The sequence below is a fragment of the Topomyia yanbarensis genome, chromosome 3 (assembly GCF_030247195.1).
Source record: "Topomyia yanbarensis strain Yona2022 chromosome 3, ASM3024719v1, whole genome shotgun sequence".
NCBI lineage: Eukaryota > Metazoa > Arthropoda > Insecta > Diptera > Culicidae > Topomyia > Topomyia yanbarensis.
Window position 1 is genome coordinate 335,246,091 of NC_080672.1, and position 21,280 is coordinate 335,267,370.

The 21,280-nt window shown below is 38.0% G+C and overlaps 2 protein-coding genes across 5 annotated transcripts in view; one reads left to right on the forward strand and one right to left on the reverse strand.

Moving 5' to 3' along the window:
- Positions 1-4,648, forward strand: part of LOC131691985 (uncharacterized) — a 49,282-nt gene extending 44,634 nt beyond the window's left edge. Inside the window, exon 3 of the mRNA XM_058978803.1 lies at positions 3,290-4,648. Coding sequence (XP_058834786.1) covers positions 3,290-3,479 — 190 coding nt within the window. The 3' untranslated portion in view covers positions 3,480-4,648. The remainder of the gene's footprint in view (positions 1-3,289) is intronic.
- The window catches only part of LOC131691972 (pikachurin), a 788,885-nt gene that overhangs the window by 426,122 nt on the left and 341,483 nt on the right, over positions 1-21,280 (reverse strand). The window lies entirely within an intron of this gene.

Consider the following 21,280-nt stretch of genomic DNA (forward strand, 5'->3'; position numbering starts at 1 on the left):
TAACACGTACCCAATGTAGCGCCCCGGGATCCCGAAATTGCAGTATTCCTTTTTAAATTGACCTGTGCTTCAGACTTCAGATCACGAACGGTAACGTTCTTCCAATGCACCTGGAATTTGTGCAGATCCTGAAAAATCTGTGCTGTAGTGGTAATCGTTAGATGTTTAGGATACCGATTTACACCTAGAGGCGACCAGCAGCAACATCACCTGGAAAGGCGAGTACCTCTATGGCAGCGGACATTGGAGCGGCAGATCTCGAATAATCGTACCGCAATTGGAAGGCGGACTGCGTACAGAGGCGGCAGAAGATCAGCGACATTAAGTTGATATGTGGCTACGATCATTGCACCTACTGAGCTTCGCATGGTGGGAGCTCATCAACTGACGGAGAAAATCGACACACTAGTACAACAATTTAACGTCTTATCAAAAAGGCTAAGACGTTAACTAATTTTGCGGAATTGACGAAAAGAACATCGGATAAGGGGCGAGGAGGAATGGGCAGGCATTCATTTCGTCGAAACCAATGAAGTACGCGAGGCGTCGTGGTACCTTAGGAATTGGGTGGCACCTGGACCAGAAGATGTACAAAACTTTTGGTACAAGATGCTGATCGTTGTACATACTGCGATGTTTGTATGTTTTAACAAGGAGTAACGCGAACCACGCTTATTGCCGCATTTCATCGCTTACCCCAATTCTCCTCTCCAAGAACAGCAACGCGTACAACCTATCGAACTATAGATCAATTAGCTGTTTTTCAAGTTTGTACAAGATCCTGAATACCATCATCACCACATACGTATGGGCCCATTGCGAGCAGAATAGCATCCTAACAACCTGAGCAAAGTTTCATGGGTTTAAACACTATACAGTCCTTTGAAAAGACCATAAATATGGTACGTGCCAATTTTCATAACCATCAGAATTCCACAAAATGGTCTCAATAACCCCTAAATACCCCAATATATGGTTTTATATGCGATCTTCCGGACCACGGTGATGGTGGTTTCATAGGTCGATCTTATTTAAAACACTTGCAAAATATCATGAAATAAGGGTGAAATGTGACCATGACCATGGGGTATTATGGGCTTTTCGTTTGCTCGGGAGAGGAGCAGAAGGAATGCAACAATGAGACTACAAAGATCAAGCCAGCATCGAATCAGTCATTATTGGACAAGCTATGTAGACCAACGGAATCTTAGGCCCATATCAGGAGGCATACGACTCCATACCTCACTCGTTCCTCATCAAGGTTATTGGAGATGTAACAAGTTGACCCTGTAGTCGTGTGGTTCCTGCGGCAGGCGATGAAAAGATGGACGACAACACACTGCAGCGCAGAAATGGAGCAGATGTGCTGCGTTTGGTTAAGAGAAATGCCGATCTGTTCAACTACTATTAGGGCGATTGGTCGACACTGTTAGCTACAAGATCGATGAAGGCGAGATGATTCAGGACATGATTCGAATCGTATAAATATCTCGGATTCCGGCAGCTCCTCGGGATTCGCCATCAAGCTTGAGCTCCCTGATAAGTTCTTGAGTCGAGTGAATTTTGACTTGAAGTCTTTCCTGAACGCGGGGAATAAGGTTACAGCAATGAACATGTTTGTTGTCTCCGTGTTGACCTACAGTGTCGGCGTCATTAAATGGAGCAGGACTGACCTGAAGAATCTTGAGAGAGAATTGAGAGCGGCGCTTAGACAAGCATGAATGCACCATCCTCGGTCGGAACTGAAAAAATTCACAGTGCCACGGGAGGAGGGGGACAAGTAATAATTGATATCCGGGCATTTTGCGTAGCGCAGGTGCGATGACTGCGAGAATACTTTGTGGCAAGTATCAACCAACATGGAGTATATCAAGCAGTGTGTCCTGCGGACCGCAACTATGGCGAAACAGAAAGCTGTGCACGGTCCCCAATCCCACCAGTTGCAAACGTCGACAAGTCTGCATCGAATCTATGGCTCAAGCGAGGGAAATTCTGTTCAGTGATCAAGGCCGACTTGATAGCCATCCAGAACAATATAATTCCATCGAGGAGTTGCAGGAGGTAGGTTTGGTACCAAGCCTTCGAGGATATATGCCGGATGTGCCCTTCGCACGAGACGTTCGACATACATTTTTGCAGGTTGCCGTGCACTAGCTAACCGCACCTACACCGAGCACCACAACAGATTTTGTACCAGCAATTGACGCTGCAACGTCGTTTTTGTGAGGTGACTGAACCAAACTACCGTTACCTGCCTGTACCTGTTCTGGAAAATGCCCGTTTTAAGGTATACTGGGATCGCACTGTTCTATGGGACCAATTCTTACATCACAACCGCCCAGATATGACAAGGGACGTCACCATAATCGACGTCTCCGATTCACTGGACTGCAACCTGATAGACACTCACGGTGGAAAAATTTCCCGATATCGCCCACCAGCCGTAAAGTTGAAGGAAATGTGGAGGTTGGATGACGTTCCGAGAATCGTTCCTGTTATACTTTCGACGACTGGAGTCGTTCCAAAGATGCTACTGAAGGCTCTGAAGAAGCTGAAGTTGGAAAAGGAACTGGATGCTATCCAGAAGTCGGTGATACTCAGTGCCTGCGCGCTCGTCCGAAAGTTTCTGGGCCAGGACGATATGCCTGTTCCAGAAGATTAGCTGAGCAAAGTTTTAATGTGTTTGAATTTAAATTTTGAAATGTTTGTGTTATGTATTTTGTATTTGTACCGATATCGTAACGTTGACCAAATTTGTGAATACCGTAAAAACACACACACACGTACACATCCACAGACGTTTTCTGATCTCAATGAACTGAATCGAATGATATACGAATCTCGGCTACCTCTCGGCAAAAATTTATCAAAATTGGGCCAGCAGAATGATATTTAAAGTTATTTTAAAACATTAAATTACTGTCAAACGCTACAAAAATAAATACACAACAATGAGTGTCGATTATATGTGTGCGATATTTCATTTTAAAAAAATGATAAAAAAAACACCTTTTATATACTGAAATCACTAGACTATTAGTATTCTCCACATGATGATTATAACGAAACCCACATTGGTTCACAACTATAAAAAAATCTTTTTATATTCTATAAATACATTTAAAATCGTTTCAATGTTTCAACACATTTACCCCACCCTGTACACTAGAGCAATAAAACTGCTCGATTCATTTAACGCCAAAAAGTATGCACGGCACCGTTCGCCCCTAATACATACCTTCAAGCACTAACCGCCAACCAAATGTTCTCCATTTCTTTCCACCCCCAGTTCCACCACGTTATCGCTGACGATGGCCGTAAGTCCGACCAAGTGGCACTTCGCGGCGCATATGGGTCAGCTTCTGCGGGATGCCGGTGACAGCTTGGTCACGCCGATGGGATGCTCGCACCTATGGCCCAGCTGTCCGTACAGTTCGAAAAAGTTACTCAAACTGTCCAACGTGGTTCAGCTGAAGTGAGTCCATTAGTTCCCAGTCCCGCGACCGAGGAAGTGTAGCACTTATGCCTGTTAGGTTCCGGAACAGAGCGGAGCGGATGAAGACGAACATAGTGAGGGGAAACCCAGTAGTATGGTGGATGGGGTACGGTTCCCGTTGCCGCGGAGGATCCACTTCATCCATCGTACACGGCACATATTAAAATGCACAGTGTCCAAATCCAGTTTTAATGTTTTGAAGCCCCTATTTTTTGGCGGTCAATATTTGCTGTTGGGTGCGATGCACTGACGACGAGCACGGAAGAGGAACGAAATTGAAAACTAAATTGCTTTGGAATCAAACACTACGAGCAAATAGAGTACATATAGGTAGTAGGTAATTGTTGCTGCTGTAAACCGCGTGTGAATGATTGTATGTAAATATAGACGATTACGTGTGACTTTTTGCTTCGCGCGAACCATTCCGGTATGGGGCATGCAGTCGAACGTATATTATATTTCCCAGCTGTCGTCCGGAACTAATTGTCGGTATACAAAAATATGTGATTTTATGATAATTGTGAATATATAAACTGTTTATGTTGAAATTATTAGGTTATAAAGTGCAAAAAATTGTCGTGATGAATTAATAAAGCGCAGTAGATAATGATTCACAATGTTTATCAGTATCCATTGATAGGCGAGTTGTAAATTTTTGTGTATTGAAATTTTATTAGATATTATTAATAAATGAAGCGGGCCTTGTGGTTAGTTTAGTTCACAAATCGTCAGTTTTAGTTACATAAACTAATGATGAAATGGAGTGCCTGGAAATAGTTTTGTTTATGGAATGAAATGGCCACCGATTCATAAAATGCATATCTAAATAATACACACCATTAGATAAGATTATTTTGGTTTATGAATATAAAATATAGAAAAATCTACAAAACTTTCGTTCAAATTACTGAATAATGTTCGTTATTCGACTAGTAGTAGGTATTTTGTGGCAAATACATAAAGGCGTTTCAATACACTGGGGAACTAATCGGCAAAAAATATGTGGGCTCCGCTGCTAACTGTGCATCAGGGTGGTACAAAAAATAGATTCCAGCTCCGAACATCCTTTTGGGTACCATTTGGGTCCTAGAACATCTGTGCAAATTCTTAGCTTGATCCCTGAAACTATATTTTTGCGCCCACTGTATAAAGTTTACATGGGATTTTGTATGGGAAAATAAACTTTCACAAAATAATTCCTCCAAAAATGTTATTAAGCTGAAATCAATTGATGTTCTGACGATTGATAAAACATTAATTTTTTCTAGCACCACTGTTGTTGGTTGTCCAATTATATGAAATTTTGTTTTGATCTTCACTTAATGTGTCTAAATGATTTATCTATACTGTTTGGCAACTTCACAAGAGTTTTGAGGGATAAATTGAGTCTTCTTTTGTACATAATAAGAGAAAATTAAAGATTTTGTATGTAATTCGACCGTCAGCAGCAGTGATGCTATGAAAAGTAAAATTTTCATTAATCTTCAGGGCATCAATTGGTTTTTGCTTAATAACTTTTTCCACAACATCAGATCGTTTCGTGGTCTTCTAGACTTTATTTGCTGGACAAATTTTCAATAAAAATCAGACATCTATTTATTTTTGGAGGTAACGAGCGACTCTTGGAAGAATTAATTTCCAAAAGACGTTTTCCCCATACGAAATCCCATGTAAACTTTAAAACATGGGCGCAAAAATATAGTTTCACCGATCGAACTAAAAATTTGCAGAGTTGTTTTGGGAGCTAAATGGGACCCAAAAAGTTACTCGGAGCGAAATTTTTTTTTCATATAACCATACCCCACTCTACTGTGCATAGTGGCTCAAAACACAATTTTGAGAAAATTTGAAACTAATCTATCTGTGTTTGTGGTTTAGTGTCATTTGCAACGTTTACGTCTATCAAAAGATCCACATTTTGGAAATATCCCTTTCTAAATGAATCGATCATATTATATAGAAACTTTAACTGTTAAACGGATATACACTTTTCGATGATGTTCTAAAGGAATAAATTTTGCTGAAGAAATCTATGCTCTGTCACTTTCCATTATCTCTTTATACAAATTTCTTAAATTCTCAATTTTATTCAATTTTTGCGTTAACAATATTTGGTGACATTTTGTTAAGACACTCAACTTTACTGAAGAGACCGAATTGTTTTTGAGACTATTCTGCAGAGTTTTTGCAGATTTTGTATCTAAATAAACTTGTTTTTGAACCTATGGACAAATATTACAATTATGTCTCAAACTATTCTTAACCCTTTCATGCCCAACTTTTTTCTAGTGCATGTAGGGTTTCAAAAATATTTTTCCTTGAAAACGGTGAGATCAAGAAACATGAAAAGTCTATTTTCAAAAAGATAGGTGCTTCCCTTGCAGTGCTAGAAGCTGCTCAATTCATACATTCCAATAGTCAAAACAATTCTTCAAGAATATTTACAATAGTCCAATTGCATGGAAAACTTAGTCAAAGACAGTCTCAATTGATAAATTTTATCACTTTTCAAAAATATTGCACCACAACGAAGATATATGAAAAAATAATTTTTCGATGTCAACGTAAACTGTCCCTGGCAGCACTGCTCCATCGGAATCCAATCAGACTAATTGCAATAACTTCGCTTCTAGAGCCGATCCTTGTAACAGTTATTACTCAAATGAAAGGCAATAATCACATTCATTAGCCTTACTTGTTTTTGTGAGCAAATCTGGCCTCAATCAAAAGTTATAGCTGTTTAAAAACATTGTTGTCCACAAACAACATAGGCATGAATGGGTTAAAGATAATAAAACTATCTGTACGATTCAAAATAATTAAAACAGCGCATTCTGCAGCCCGGAAGGATGCTGAACGATTTGCAGTTGCTACAATAACAGAAAAAAAATTCCAACCCTAGGTGGGATTTAGAATTTTTATTTAAAGAGTGAGTTTTTTATTTATTTATTTTTATTTTCGTGACTTAAACAGTGAGTGGTTATATCAACACCCCCGAGCAGATATTAAGATAAAAGAACGACAACACCCTCGAAGAGATATTCAAATACTGCTTAAACTATAGCTCTTTACCACACTGCAGTTAGAAACAATAGCATATCCTTGAGCTTCAGCTCTCTGTATATAGGTTCATCTATGTATGGAGAACCCAAAATCCGGATACACTATTGCATTACAGTAGGGCAGTTACAAATCAAATGATATGAAGTTCCGTAATCGGATTCACAAAGATCACACGAATAATACTTAGCACACTGAATAGTAGCCATGTGATAATTGAGCTTACAATGTCCAGTCACTGCCCTGACTAAAATATGGGTCATTCCACGCGAAGTGATCAAAAAGAGATGCAAACTTGAAAGCGACCTTCACGGATTTAAACCAAATTTGGAGGAATTGTTCGTCTAGGGCCAATATATAAAAACCCAAATTTTTGTGTCAATAGAACCACCCCTCGGATCATGGGATCACCCACTGTTTTGGCAAATTGCCAAAACCCTTTATTTTGATCATATCTCCGGTTCTATTTACTCTAGAATCAAACCGCGAGATGGCTTTTGAAGAAAATTGTTCCAGAAGACTAGAAAAAATGTTAATTTTTGGCGGCAATGCTGCCAACTATGCTATTTTTTCAGTTAAATATTAAAATTTAATTTTTTTCTCAATACATATGGGGCATTCCACGCAAAATTTGCCACATTTTTTTTTGCCCAGATCAATTTTTTTCTCGGTTTAGTAGTCAAAAATATTCGACACGTATTTTTTTTTTTATTTCAGCATAGTAGGCGAGACTTTCGAGATTTTTTGTGTTGAATTTCATCATTTGAAAAAAACCTATTTTTTCAATCGCTCGTACTGTCAAAAGTAAAAAAGGTACCAAAAAGTGCCCAAAACATGAAATGTGCGCCTTTTTCACAGCTTTTGGATGTAGTATATTAATACTTACTCGACGAATAGGTTTCATGGAAAATATTGAAAAGTTTAAAGCAAATCGATTTTTTTCAAACTTGGACATGATTTTTTTTTATTGTAAAAAATAGGAAAATCATTTTTCTTGATGCCATAAAAATTTGGGAGTGGGAAATTAAATACTTACGGAGATATGAATTTTTCAATGGCGCCTTGCGCTCGAAAAACGTACCGCCACGCGCTTCGCTCGTACTCAGACTTGGGTGTATGAAGTTTTACACACCAGCGCGTTGTGTAAAACACACTTGCGATTAACTTTACTATTTATTGCATTTAGATGTATGTTTAATTTCAGATTTATATTGTCTTAATCATTCAAAAGTCTCGCCGAAAAAAAAGATATTCAGTTTTATTTTCAAGTCCACATTCGTCTTAACATAGTGAAATGATTGTGTTCCACATATGGTTTGGCATTTTTCGAAACAATTCTGTGGATTTTTCTTTGCTCTTGCATCAGAATAAATTGGTTCGATTGGCACGTTTCCTATGTTATTCTGAGATTTGAACTTGATACATTGTGTAACAAAGAAGCTTTCCTTGCCACATCGTACGATTCAGTTGCGGTCGACATTTGATCATCATTGATCATTTGTAAACTGGCTCGACAAATAATGGTTTCGTCGCAAGCACCTTTTCCATGGGCTGTTGCGCGAAAATGCCACTGTGTGGGGTGAATACAGTCAAATTTGTGATGAAAAAAATTAGCACAATGTTTGACATTTTTAAAATGTACACGAACACCATCAGAAAAATAAATGCAAAATCTCAAGGTTGTCACAAAGACTGGAGTTAAGAGTACGACGTAGAAATGATAAGTAATTAAACTGAAAACAAGATTTAAAAAGTGCCAGAAACTTAAAAAAACTTTCGTTCAAATTTTTTGCAGAACTGGAAGAATCTCTCTTCAGCAATCATTTATCGCCAGAATACAAATATCACATTTTAATCATTTCAAAAATTATCTCATACAACGACCAAACAACAATATTCCCAATCGTTTTTTTATTATAAAATCAACTACGAAATTGAGTATAAAACAATAATAATCTGAAACAAACATAACGCATTAGCTGTGTATGTTTTCCTTTAGGGGGCGTCTGGTGTAAAGTGCTTAAACCGAGAGTAATTTTGGTTTATGATTTTGAAGGTAAGGCAACAATGGACCTCTTGTGTAATGTTACGGTTTATTTATACATTCATTAAGTACGAGAAAAAATTGCAGTCGCACAGAACCACACGAGCGTTCCAAGAGTAGACTCCAACCATTTCCACGTCGAGGAGCGCCACGGCGTATATGATAACTCTTGATAAAATTGACTGAAATAGGAAATTCAATAAGATTTTTAAAATTTGTACTATAAGCTACTCGATGAACAAAAAAAATATAAAATGGTTTGAATTTTGGAATATGGAACAGCCTTATAAAATCCGAAAAATCTGATATTTTTATGAAAAATTCATATCTCCGTAAGTATTTAATTGCCCACTCCCAAATTTTTATGGCATCAAGAAAAATGATTTTAAAATTTTAAACAATAAAAAAAAAAGAAAAAAATCATGTCCAAGTTTGAAAAAAATCGATTTCTTTTAAACTTTTCAATATTTTCCAACAAACCGATTCTTCGAGTAAGTATTAATACACTTTATCCGAAAGCTGTGAAAAATGCGCACATTTCATGTTTTGGGCACTTTTTGGTACCTTCTTTACTTTTGACAGTACGAGCGATTGAAAAAAGTAGGTTTTTTTAAAATGGTGAAATTCAATACAAAAAATCTCGAAAGTCTTGCCTACTATGTTGAAACAAAAAATACGTGTCGAATATTTTTGACTACTAAACCGAGAAAACAATTGATCCGGGCAAAAAAAAAATTGTGGCAAATTTTACGTGGAATGCCCCATATATTTTAATTTTGGAAATGCTAATGCCATTGCGTTCCTCAGACATTTTTACATAAAAACTCCAATCCAGACTTCAATTTTCTTCAAAAACCATCTTTTGGTTTGATTCTTGAGTAAATAGAACCAAAGATATGATCAAAATAAAATCAAGGGTTTTGGCAATTTACCAAAACGGAGGGTGCTCCCATGACCCGAAGGGTGGTTCAATTGACACAAAAATTTGGGTTTTTATATATTGACCCTAGATGAACAATTCCTCCAAATCCGTGAAGGTCGATTACACAGACTGCCTTGATCACTTCGCGTGGAATGACCCATATTGAAATTGTGCTTGGACAAATGCAACAAATTCTTTGACATTTCGTCGCTGTTGTGCTATCTTATGACAAGCGCCATTTAGCACTTTTCGAGAAAAACGATTTTTAAAGTTTGAGATTGAATATCTTAAAATTTATAAATGTTAGAAGCTTTTCGGAGAAGGCATTCGATGGTTCTATCTTTTCTGAAGTAAACTCTCGATTTGTGCGAAGATCGGTTGACTATATTTACAGTTTTTGCTTAAAATGTGAACCAAAGTCGCTCACATACGTGTCATAACTGTGTATTGATGATAAAATATGTATGACGTGTCACAAATGTGTACAGAAGATTTCATATAAAAATGAATTATAACTGATTCGTAAAATTATGCGTTATAGATCACTATGTCCAATATCATACTTTTCCATGTGATAGCAGCAATATCAGGTTACAAAATGATGGTATTAGAACACAAAGTTTTTCCAATTTTCCTCCTTTATTCAGGAAAAACAATGAACAAAAATTGGTTTCATTGACAATTTAGAGACAATGTATAACAAACAATGTTATTGTTGACAGGTGACTAGACGAAACAAATGTTGTTCTTGCATAATCCATCACTACATTTCGGTATACTTTCCAAAACAAGTGGAAATCTCAAAAGGAAATTTGTTCAATAATCATGAATATATAAGCCGACCATTCCCAGAAAAAAACTATGGTAGGAAAAGTTTTGCTCCCGAGACAAGAACCTAGCTAATGGTTATGGTTGATCTGCATAGGAATTACCTATGTCATCAGAGACATCTGTTGGCTTGCTATAAGCTTTTCGGCTTATAGCAAGCCAACAAACCTAGAATGTTGTCTCTTTTTTCTTTGTCATAAGATAGCACAACTCGATCACTCGAGAAATTGGCGCTTGTTATAATCGTGTTTCGCTATATCTCAGTAACCCAGCAGAATTTCAAAATTCTGAAAACGCGACTTTATAGAGATTTTAAAACTTAGTAACATGGCATATCTAACTCAGTTCACCCCAAAATGGCGTTTGTCATAAGATAGCACAACAGCGACGATTTTCGGACTCACGCAAGTTTACAAACTACGCCAATAGTTCGCATGTTCGGATAATTTATTTGAATTTTGCTGACGCGAAGCTCTTTCAATCAATCTTTCGTGAGGTCCTGCGAAACATTATTTGTAGTAATTGTAATTGTGATCAGAGCTCAAATAAATTGACATCCCTGCATGAACTTGAAAGAAAACGAAATTCAATTCATGCCCGGGCGCGATGAATGAAATGTTCGGTTCAGTTCCCTCGTCATTCGTTCTGCCGACACAGCGCATTCAGGTTCGGATATGTTCGGTTTCAGAAGCAAACTGAATTTTGTTTCTATACTTGCTATTGAGCAAAAGTGTACCAAATAATATCAAATGAATGCTTTGGTTGTTGTAGGACTTTTTGTTTCCTCTGCACTTAAGGATTAGATTCTGAATGAAATTTCAGTCAGTTGGAAAGTTAATGAACAAGGAGGCGGCGAAGTTTTAAATTTGTTTATTGAAGATTTAACCTCCTGGTCATTCGCCCGGGAAAGATAGTATATATAATTCATTTATAAAAAGTTATGTTTCATTGTTTTGCATCTTGATTCTTGATTGGGATCTGGTTAGATGGGTCGCGGAGGATATGGTGGGTTCTTGGTGAGCCGCGGAAAACCCTCCCATCCCGGTCCGGATGTGGCGAGGGGCCCGCAATTGATGATGTTGAAATTTTTCGTTGTCCAGGATGATTGCTTGTTTGTTGAGAGTTTTATTTATTTATTTATTTATTTATTTATTTATTTATTTATTTATTTATTTATTTATTTATTTATTTATTTATTTATTTATTTATTTATTTATTTATTTATTTATTTATTTATTTATTTATTTATTTATTTATTTATTTATTTATTTATTTATTTATTTATTTATTTATTTTATTTTTCATCTGACCTACATGGTCTACATGAAATATAGAATGAGGAAAAGCCCATTTGGAGTCCATGAAACAACCTCCAAATACGCGAGAGTTCGTTATATGTTGTCAAAGAGGTCAACGTATTTAATGAAGTTGATTATAAGCTCTTCTCTCACAGGGTCGTTTGAGAGAGCGTCACGTATGGAGAGAGGAAGGTCGTGTCGTGTCAGGCAGTTCAGGAGAATGTGCTCAACGGTCTTCCGGGAATCATACGAGGTACAGATGGGTGGTGGAACATTTGAAATAGTGTGTTCGTGTGAGGTTCTGGTGTGTCCGGTTCGCAATCGGGAGAGTACTTTTTGTTCTTTCCAATCTTGACTGTCATCCCATTTGACGAGGAGACCCTTTATATTCTGGAGATGTCCATGGGATGCCCGCCAGTGGGAAACGAAATGATTCTTTCTTTAAAGTGGCGTATCTCCTTAGTTAGAATCCTTCTGGATTTCCGACCCCCGGGCTGTCAGGGAGTCAGCTTCCGCGTTACCCAGGATGCCACAATGTTCAGGGATCCAACATAGGGTGGTGAGTGGGTCTGATTCGTTTCCAATGGCCTAGAGAAAAGGATGACGGGATTGGCCTTTTTCGAGAGCTCGGAGTACCGAGAGTGAATCTGTAAAGATAACGGTTGCAGTATTTTCTGGTTTTTGAGCCAGGGCCAGGGCAATTGCTGCTGCTTCAGCGGAGAATACGGAGCATTCTGCTGGAAGGCAGAGGGCTGAGCTGGTTTCATTGCTAATGACTCCGACTCCAGCTTCGTTGTCTTTTTTTAGCCGTCCGTGAAGAAGCGGGTATGTCTGGAAAAGCGTCAATAAATTAGTTGGTTATATGCTGACAGTGCGATCTCGGAGCTGCTCCGGCCCGGATTAGGCCAGGGAAGTATCGATGTTGGGAGGACGGGTATTCCATGGACGAGGCTAAATCCGAAGGAGTCGGGCAAGTGTGGGAAGTTCGGTACAGGTAAAACTTGAGTAAATTTCTTTGGCTGTTTTTAATGTAGCGGAATCGTTACCTCCGAATGTGCGTTCAAGAATACTAAGGTCACGCCGGAGGGTGTTACGAGTGCAATTTTCCAGCGAAACAGTAAAACGTCTGTTACTAACGCGGGCACTTTCGGCAGGTGTGCTGGGTAGAAGTTTGGAAGCTGTTCGGATGGATCCATGGTAGAGTGGGGCGAGAATCTGTATGATCCCTTGGGTGTTTCCTCCGGTAATTTCTATCCCGTAGTAAATACGGCTGTGGATCAGTGGTTCACTGATTAGAAGTGCAGTGATTCTGCTGCATTTAGGGTTTCTGGAACAGATGGTTTGCACCAGACGTTTGCGGTTGGCACATTTCCTCTTAATTCTCCGGAAGTGGGGGATGAAGGTGGTTTTTCGGTCCAATGTTATTCCAAGAATGGTCGGTTCCTTTTTGTATGCAATCGGCGTATCTGCGATCCGGATCGGTCGGTCGGTGGTGCGGTGAAAGGTGGAACAGATGTGGGTGTAGTAGCTTTTGGATGTAGATAGTTCGTATCCTACGGAGGTGGCCCATTTTTGTATAGCCTTCACAGCAGCTTGGAGTTTGATGCGGGTTCTTCCTTTGGTTCGTCCCAGAACTACCACAACGATGTCGTCAACATATACTAATATGAACACAACCTGTGGGGAGGGTGGCGAAGATGGAATTCATACTGATGAGGAATAACGTAACTACCAGAATGGATAGCTGAGGAACACCATGTATATGCCGGTGTATATACCCGATTCGCTTCCGCCAATTCCAACTCGAAATTTACGAGGCGGTGAATCTGAATGTTGGTTTCGATAAATACAAGCAGAAATAGGTAACTGATTTAGAATTTTTCGCAGCACTAATTGTGATGGGTAGATGGTTACTACCGTGGGGATCAGAGATTACCTTTCACATGCAATCTAACCGCAGCGATGTCGAGCAGAGGGACAAGAATGAGGCGCTCGTCAAAATGATGTTGTCACAAAGCTCATGCAGTGAGGTAGATCGATACCGGTGAGGTACGGTACCGTAGGAGTTAAAGTCACCTAAAACTAGCCTCGGTGCAGGGTTCCGCAATATCGCCAGGCTCCGGGGGGGGGGGGGGGATGTAGGTGGAAGCAATGCAAAGGTCTTTGCCTTTAATTCTGGTTTGGCAAGCGACAACTCCAATGCCTGGTGTCGAGAGCAGGTCGATTAAGTTAAAAAAGCGCTTGTTAGTTCTCTGGCTGGGATATAGGAATACTTGGAGTTTCTGAGATACCAGGAAGTGTTGGGAACTCCTCGATTTTGAGACCAGGAGCTACTTGCTTCGGTTTTGCGCCAGTAGTAGTTATTTTTGGAGAACCTTCTGGCCTTTAAAGCGAAGCTTGGGAGAGGAGATGTTCCTCCCTTTTTATTGCTTCTAGACACTTCAGAACATGTTTCCTTCTGAGGTTCATCACAGTCGTCTTCGTCAGTTAACAAGATTAGATATTCATAGAGACACGTGGCGTAGATATCTTTAACATATCTGAAAAAGTATCTTCACTTGCTGAAGCATGGAGTCTTTAAAACAGCCAATCCCGTGTGTCAGCAGATCCGCATAATTCAGACTCGAATCAATGACAACTCCCTCAATTTCAATCCGTTTAACTGGTACATATATACTCTTGTCTTTGGGCCGAAAAGAATCGCGAAGGGCCCGGTGGAGGAGGATGGGTACAACTTCAGTTGTGGGGTTTATATTATTTCGACATCCATCTCACCTTGAGTCATTGTCAGGGTAAGTCATTTTTGTATGGACCTATTGTCCAGTGTACGTTGGTAAGAGATACAAGAATGGGAATTGAAGTATAATTGCGATACTTATCTTGGATAACGGCATCCAAGCAGTTCACAAGAAACGAAACACTGCTACTGATCTGCTGGTCGAATAACGAATAATGCGACACACAAAATGCCAGAACCTTGAAGAAGCAGAGAACGCCCAAGATAACCTTAGAAACGCATTAGCACTATTCTTTATAGCATTACACTGCACATGTTGAGGTGATTGTCTTATCGCTCCGAGAGTCACCGTACGAACGAACAGAATTTTTGAAAGTATCCTATTCTAAGCATATACGAGAAAGAGAAACAAGATAATACTGATATTTTTTACTGAATTTATTGTTTCCATTGCCGATTTTTTATATATTTTCTCTTATAAACTTAAAAATTTTAGTGAGTAAACGAGAAGCAACACATCAAGCTCATATTTGGTGTACGGCTTATGGAGCCTATATTTGCTTTCAAATGAGCGTTGTTTCGAAACAAGTCAATTTTTGTGCTGGTCTAATACTTACAAATTAAATATGTTCAAATTATTTCACATTTCGTGCAATCCTGTAGGGGTACACCTTGTAGTTTTAATCTTCCTTGTGGTGATCTGTTGAAGGAGGATATAAATATTGTAATTTCTGTACATATCAGCGAACCGGACAGAGGGGGTAAAAATGACGATTTTCGTATCAACGTGGCAAATGAACGATCTCTAGACCAATCTTCACGATATTCATCCTGAGCAGATGTTCGTTGTCTGGAAGTTGAGAAACGAAACAAACATTGCCCATTTGCACACGCGCTCATGTCAGGATTAGAACTGTATCAACAACCTCCGAGCTTAAGTGGTAGTAAGTGAAAAACACTAGCAAACTTTTGCAAGGAAAATGAACCAAGTCCACAAAAATAAGCTTCCGTAGGCGACGAGAACCTCCCCGATTCCACGTGCCTCGAAACTCCGAACGTTATTGAAGGGCTACAGCAGAGCAACTACGCTAATAGAAGATTTATCGCAATCAACAGCTTTATGTTCTGGTATCAGGAAACCCATTTCTCTCGTTTTCTACTTTACATCCATTTCGTGCACCTTCGTCAGACCGCGTCCCACACTCTACAACGAACCGTTTGGACCGAACTGGTCGAAGGATTTTTCCAAACGGATCAGACGATTTGTGCCCACCTAAGCTGACGCTGCTATCTAGCGTTGGTATCACAGTGCTGCAAAAGTGCAGCTCGAAACCACAACCAAATGGGACCAAGATGAAGCAACCAAAACAGCTGCGTTTAGTTGGCAACTTTTTTCAACCATTTTCGATTGCGGTCGGGCACCGCGAAGCCATGAGAGATCAGCCTCCACACTCCACCCTACAAAAAGGGACATGATTTACACTTTGCATTCTGTTGGTAAATTTGCCACCGATATGCAAAAACTGTTGGCATTCAGCTAGGCACGGTGCATGCCATGGTGGACATTTTCAGAAAAATAACTGTTTGTTTCTAGATATTTATTCAAACATAGGATCTTTGGAAATTGGTTGCATCGCTGAAGCCGTTTGAAATTTCGTTTGCCATTGTATTACTAGGATTTTGAAATGAATCGGTATGGCATATATGGAGAATGCAAATATGTTACATTGGACATAGTGTTCGCCACGGTCGAAATCACTGGCTGTTGTGCACTGCTGGGCTGACCGCGCGTTGGTTTCCCGTGTTACGGGAGTCATTCCAACTCTTGCGGCTTCTAACTTTCGGTCCCATTGCACCCCGGTCCTTTGTCCCATGCTTCGTACTTTGTCGTGGCATACAACAACAGACTATGTTATAAAATCACCCCTGTGCCACTCGTAATTCATAGATTCATTCATCTTAATTTAATCCCCGTGCAGAACGGGGAAGACAACATCATCAGCAGAGATTCGGGCACACTTTCAACAGAGCGGATTACAAGCGGTTTATCACCCATGTGAATGTTTCTGGCTGGCTGTATGTACTGACATTCTGCTACTGCTACTGCTACTGCTGGTGTTACTATGTAGGACTACTGATGAGACTTGAGGTTTGTTCTGACCTTCCCATTTGTGGGCGGTTAGCAGGGACTTGGTGCGGAATGTGGTTGACTGTTCGGATATTGCATTGGCAACGATTTCATGAATACATTTTGCAGATTGGACAGCACCAAGAAGGGTTGAAATTGTTCCGGGAGCTTCAGAATCTTGTCCATCACAATGTTGGCTGGATTCGGATGAATGTTGTTTACAGTCAGGTAAAGAAGATTACTGAGCTCTATGATACGAGCTATAAGCAGCAAGTTTAGAAAGTAAACTGCTACTGGACAATAGAAAGTTTGATGGACGAGATTTGTTTGTTTGGCGAAGACTTTGAAACCAATAGCTGATATCGGTAAACAATATTTGAAATGCTTTGCAAGGAATAGCCAACAACTGCTAGGTACACAATAAACAGGAATCAGAATAATTTGGTTCAAATGATAACCCTACCTGTACCTGTTTTCACCATACTAAGGAAGGTGCCTTACTAATTCATTAATTACTCAGCCTACAATCAATGGAATGCGTACAAGTTGGCATCAACGCCTTTGCTTCGTTTTTTTATTCAGTTCGTTTATTTGATAGGCACAAATGCGTTAGATTGGCGGTGCCAAATTCTTTTTTTACATTTTGAATATCTTAAAACTAAGAGGCTACAAAGCACACAATTTATTATTGAGAGGAACATTTTTTACAACTATCTTAAACTAAAAATAAGATTCGATATACAAGATTGAACAGTAGCTATTTTTACTGTATCGATTTTGTTGGCTATTTTCGGCAAATTTAAGACTAAGAGAAACGAAAGCATGAAATGAAATTGAAAGACAGATAGGTATTCTAGAGTGAATCAGTTATAAACTTAGAAAGGAAATCTAGGACTAGGCAGGCTCATATGGACATAATCGAAAGGAAATGTGAAGAGTCTTTTGCCCTCTGCTAAGTAGGAGCTGGGCGTTGCACCCAAGTCTACTGCATGGTCATTGATAGAACACTAAGACTCTTCACATTTCCTTTCTATCATGTCCATGTTTGATCATGTTCGATTAATATACAAGAAGGGGAACAAGCCTTTATGAGAACTTTAACAGCATATACAAGATGGGAAATGAAAAAAATGAAAAGGTTCAAAGCTATCTTAAAACTAGGAATATAATACAAATTGGTTTTTGTAACAGCAGCAAGAGTTTGCTTCGTTGTTAAGAACCAGGATAATAACACAAATGCGCTGAAAACTGTGAAACTTTGAGCGCAGCGAAAAGTCGAATCGAGTGCCCTTATTGTTGCGCTACCATTTGTATCAATGCGTTGAACAAAGATGGCGGACGCTTCAAATGGGTGATAATAGAAATATGGCGAAAATAGGCTCATCACCCTACTTAACACGTGTGTAATAGGAGATTTGTGCCCTGCCGTGATTTCGCATCATTTCCTTGTAAGTAAGGAAAGAAGGAGTAGAATTTGATCGCGAAAAATAATGACACATAAATAAATAACAGGTACATAATTCAAGCACACGAGTAGTTCGAATCGTATGAGAGATAACATAAAGTTCTTTGCCACTCTGAATTAGACAATTTAGTATTATACTTAGTTTCAGTTGTCTAAGCACAGTTTTATCTCTGTAAAGATATTCGAAGACTTGAAAACATAACTGCGTGACTGCTAGATAGTTGTACACTGCTGGTCAATAAAATAGGTGTGAGATAAAAATACATGAACTTTTGAGTTTTCTCCAAAAATATTTTTATATTCAAATGTTTTATAGTTAGGCACGGTCGTAATTATGAAAAAGAACATTTTTATTTGTAAAATAAATATTATGCTTTATCGTAACTCTCCCTCTCTTCTCCATGAAATCTTGACCGAATAACTTCTTTTAAGTACATTCCGTAGATTTTCTACGGTATTGATAACATGAGATTGGCAGGGTCCGAATTTAAAGTCACTTTATTATCCCGAAATCATTCCTTTAAATATTTCGATGTGTGTTTTGGATCAATATCTTGCTGAAACTGCCATGTAAAGGCACGTTATCTTTGGCATAAGACTGCACGACATCCTTTAGGATGTCCATCTTTTAGCCTTGCATTCGAATCTTGCAATTAAAGTGGTGTTGTGAAAAATAGGACCTGCGCCATTCCACTAAAAGCAAGGCCCAAACTTAATTGTTCTCGCCTCCGTGCTTTACTATATTTTGCGTGTGTCGCAGATCAAACTCTTTGCACTTTGTACGTTTAACGTTTCGTTGTGCATCGGAAGAAAACAGGGGTGGCATTACGCATCTCGATTCGATCAAAATTCTATCGAATCGACCTTGTTTCGCATTATGTATTTCGAATCAAGCTCGAAAGTAAATTTTCGTTCGAGTTAGCTCGAAGAAGTACTAGATAATCGAGAAGTGTTGGCATTATGGAACCATAACAATCGAACTCGAAAGCGACTCGAGTCGAACGTATTTGCTCGATAGTTTTATTGCTGTCGACTGTCGTTCGAGATTATGATTTGTGTTTTTATTTCGGAATACTTAGAGGATTTTAAATTATCAAAAGGTGTAAAAAGCTCCCACGTACGTTTTACGTATCAATTGAGCAAAGTGAAAACACCTTGATATGTCTAATCGCTATTTGATAGATGTATAGAATCACAATCATTCTTGATTTCGAAGTGGTGATTTAAACAATTTTATATTCTAATTGATGCATTTGTTCCCGACTATACCTCAATTGTTTTCAATATCACAATATAGCCTTGAATTCAATGCCATACTGTACGTTTTATACACCAACAGAGTATTATCTTATAGGGCAAAGAAATTTGAATCAAATTGAATTACTAACAAATTTGAATGCATCAACCGATTGAAAATTATGCCATCTACAATTTCTGGAAACACTTCATTTTGATTGTGTTCTCCCTATCTCTAGTTGTGTGCTATAACAGAATAATTAACTAACAAGTACACGGACAACCCCGCAAACACGAAAACGCATTTTTGTCTTGACTATTTCAACTAAAAATGGCTATTCTAACGAACTATTTTTTAAATTTTTGCGTCATTAATTGCTGAAAAAAATTGTTGCTTTTGGAAGTTATCAGTTTCCTGAAAAACCCTGAAAACCAAAATTTTATTGCTAAATTAGTTATTTTTATTGAAAAGGGCAGTGCTCGCTATGCTTATTTTCCAAAAGATTTTAGAAAAGCGGTTTCGAAGTTCCGTTGTTTTAAGCAATTATTTAGATATTAAATATGTTATTTAATCTAAGAGTAATTGTGAACAATTCATTCTGCAGATAATACATTCCATCATGCGACTGAGGTCCGAATAAGACACACTACCAGCTAGGCATTTTGATGTTTCGGTACATCTACTCAAACAGCGAGATATACTAAAATTTTGTGGTAAGAAGTTCAAGAATACAGTTATATCAAACTAAAATAATGCCCAAGCATTGAAAAAGGTAGAGAGGGAGAGTGACGTGAACAAATCATGAACATGCTTGGGTCAATTTATTTACCACTATCACTATTTATATTCTGTGGATTTGACGCTCATCGGAAAAAAAAACAAAACAAACTGCAATTTTGTTTACACTGAAAAAACTTTTTAGGTGGAATTAAAATTATCATACGATGAACAAAATCATTACTCGTTTTCTGCAACGAAGCATTTTCGTGCATTGTAAATAGTTCGTTTCGTCTAATGGCATCTTGATGAACGAAAAGATGAGTAGTTTTACATATTTAATGTACGGGTTATTCCATGTCAAATTTACAACCACAATTTTAATTCCTATCAAAAAATTTTCTTGCGTTCTTAGCACAAAATAATTGACATCTATTTTTTGTTTTGGCTGAATACGATAGATTTTTTCAAGTTATGAGTTTTTGAATTTTTTGAATTGGGCCATTTTTCAACCACTGATAACTCAGAAACTCTTAGTTGTACGAAAAATTTATTAATAATAAAAAGTGCGTTTTCGAATGAACTCACCAATAAAAATCTGATGTAGTTTTTTTTGTTATTTATACTATGAATTCTGCAAATGTTAGAAACATATAGAAAAAACAAGCTTAGACTAATAAGTTTTTTATTCTATGAAAACATTTATAATTATATTGAGAACCTTATTACTTTACGAGATATTTCAATTAAAGCTGGCCCATAACATGGCGTTTAATGTTAAATTGCCTTTTTAATGTTATAATTGTAATATCTCGCAAAATATTTTGAGATCCACTGCAAAATTTATACACAATATTTCTAACATGATTTTTATTATTTGAAGAAAAAATAAGCAAAAAATTTGATCCAACTTTTTAAAAAAATCTCAAGTTTTCCGGCAAGCTCATGTGAAAATGAAACTTTTTATATTTAATATTTTTTCCACGCATCAAATACTTTACGAGCTATCAGCGATTGAAAAATGTTCAATTTTTCTAACTTCAAAAGTTGAAAGCTCATACCTTGAAGTAAATATTATATTCAGCCATAACAAAAATACCTGTCAAATATTTTTAACTGAAGAATGCAACAAAAAATTTGGAATGAACTAAAATTTTATTTGTAAATCTGACGTTAATTGATTCGTCCTTTTATCAATTGTTTATACAGTATAAATAATTTTGGAAAGGGTAAATTTATTTTTCGTACATAAAACGAAAAAAAATCGTATATCCGTATTACATCGGATCTTTTGGATCTATGTTTGACAACATACATTTTATTTCAAAGAGCTCACCGCTATTGTGTA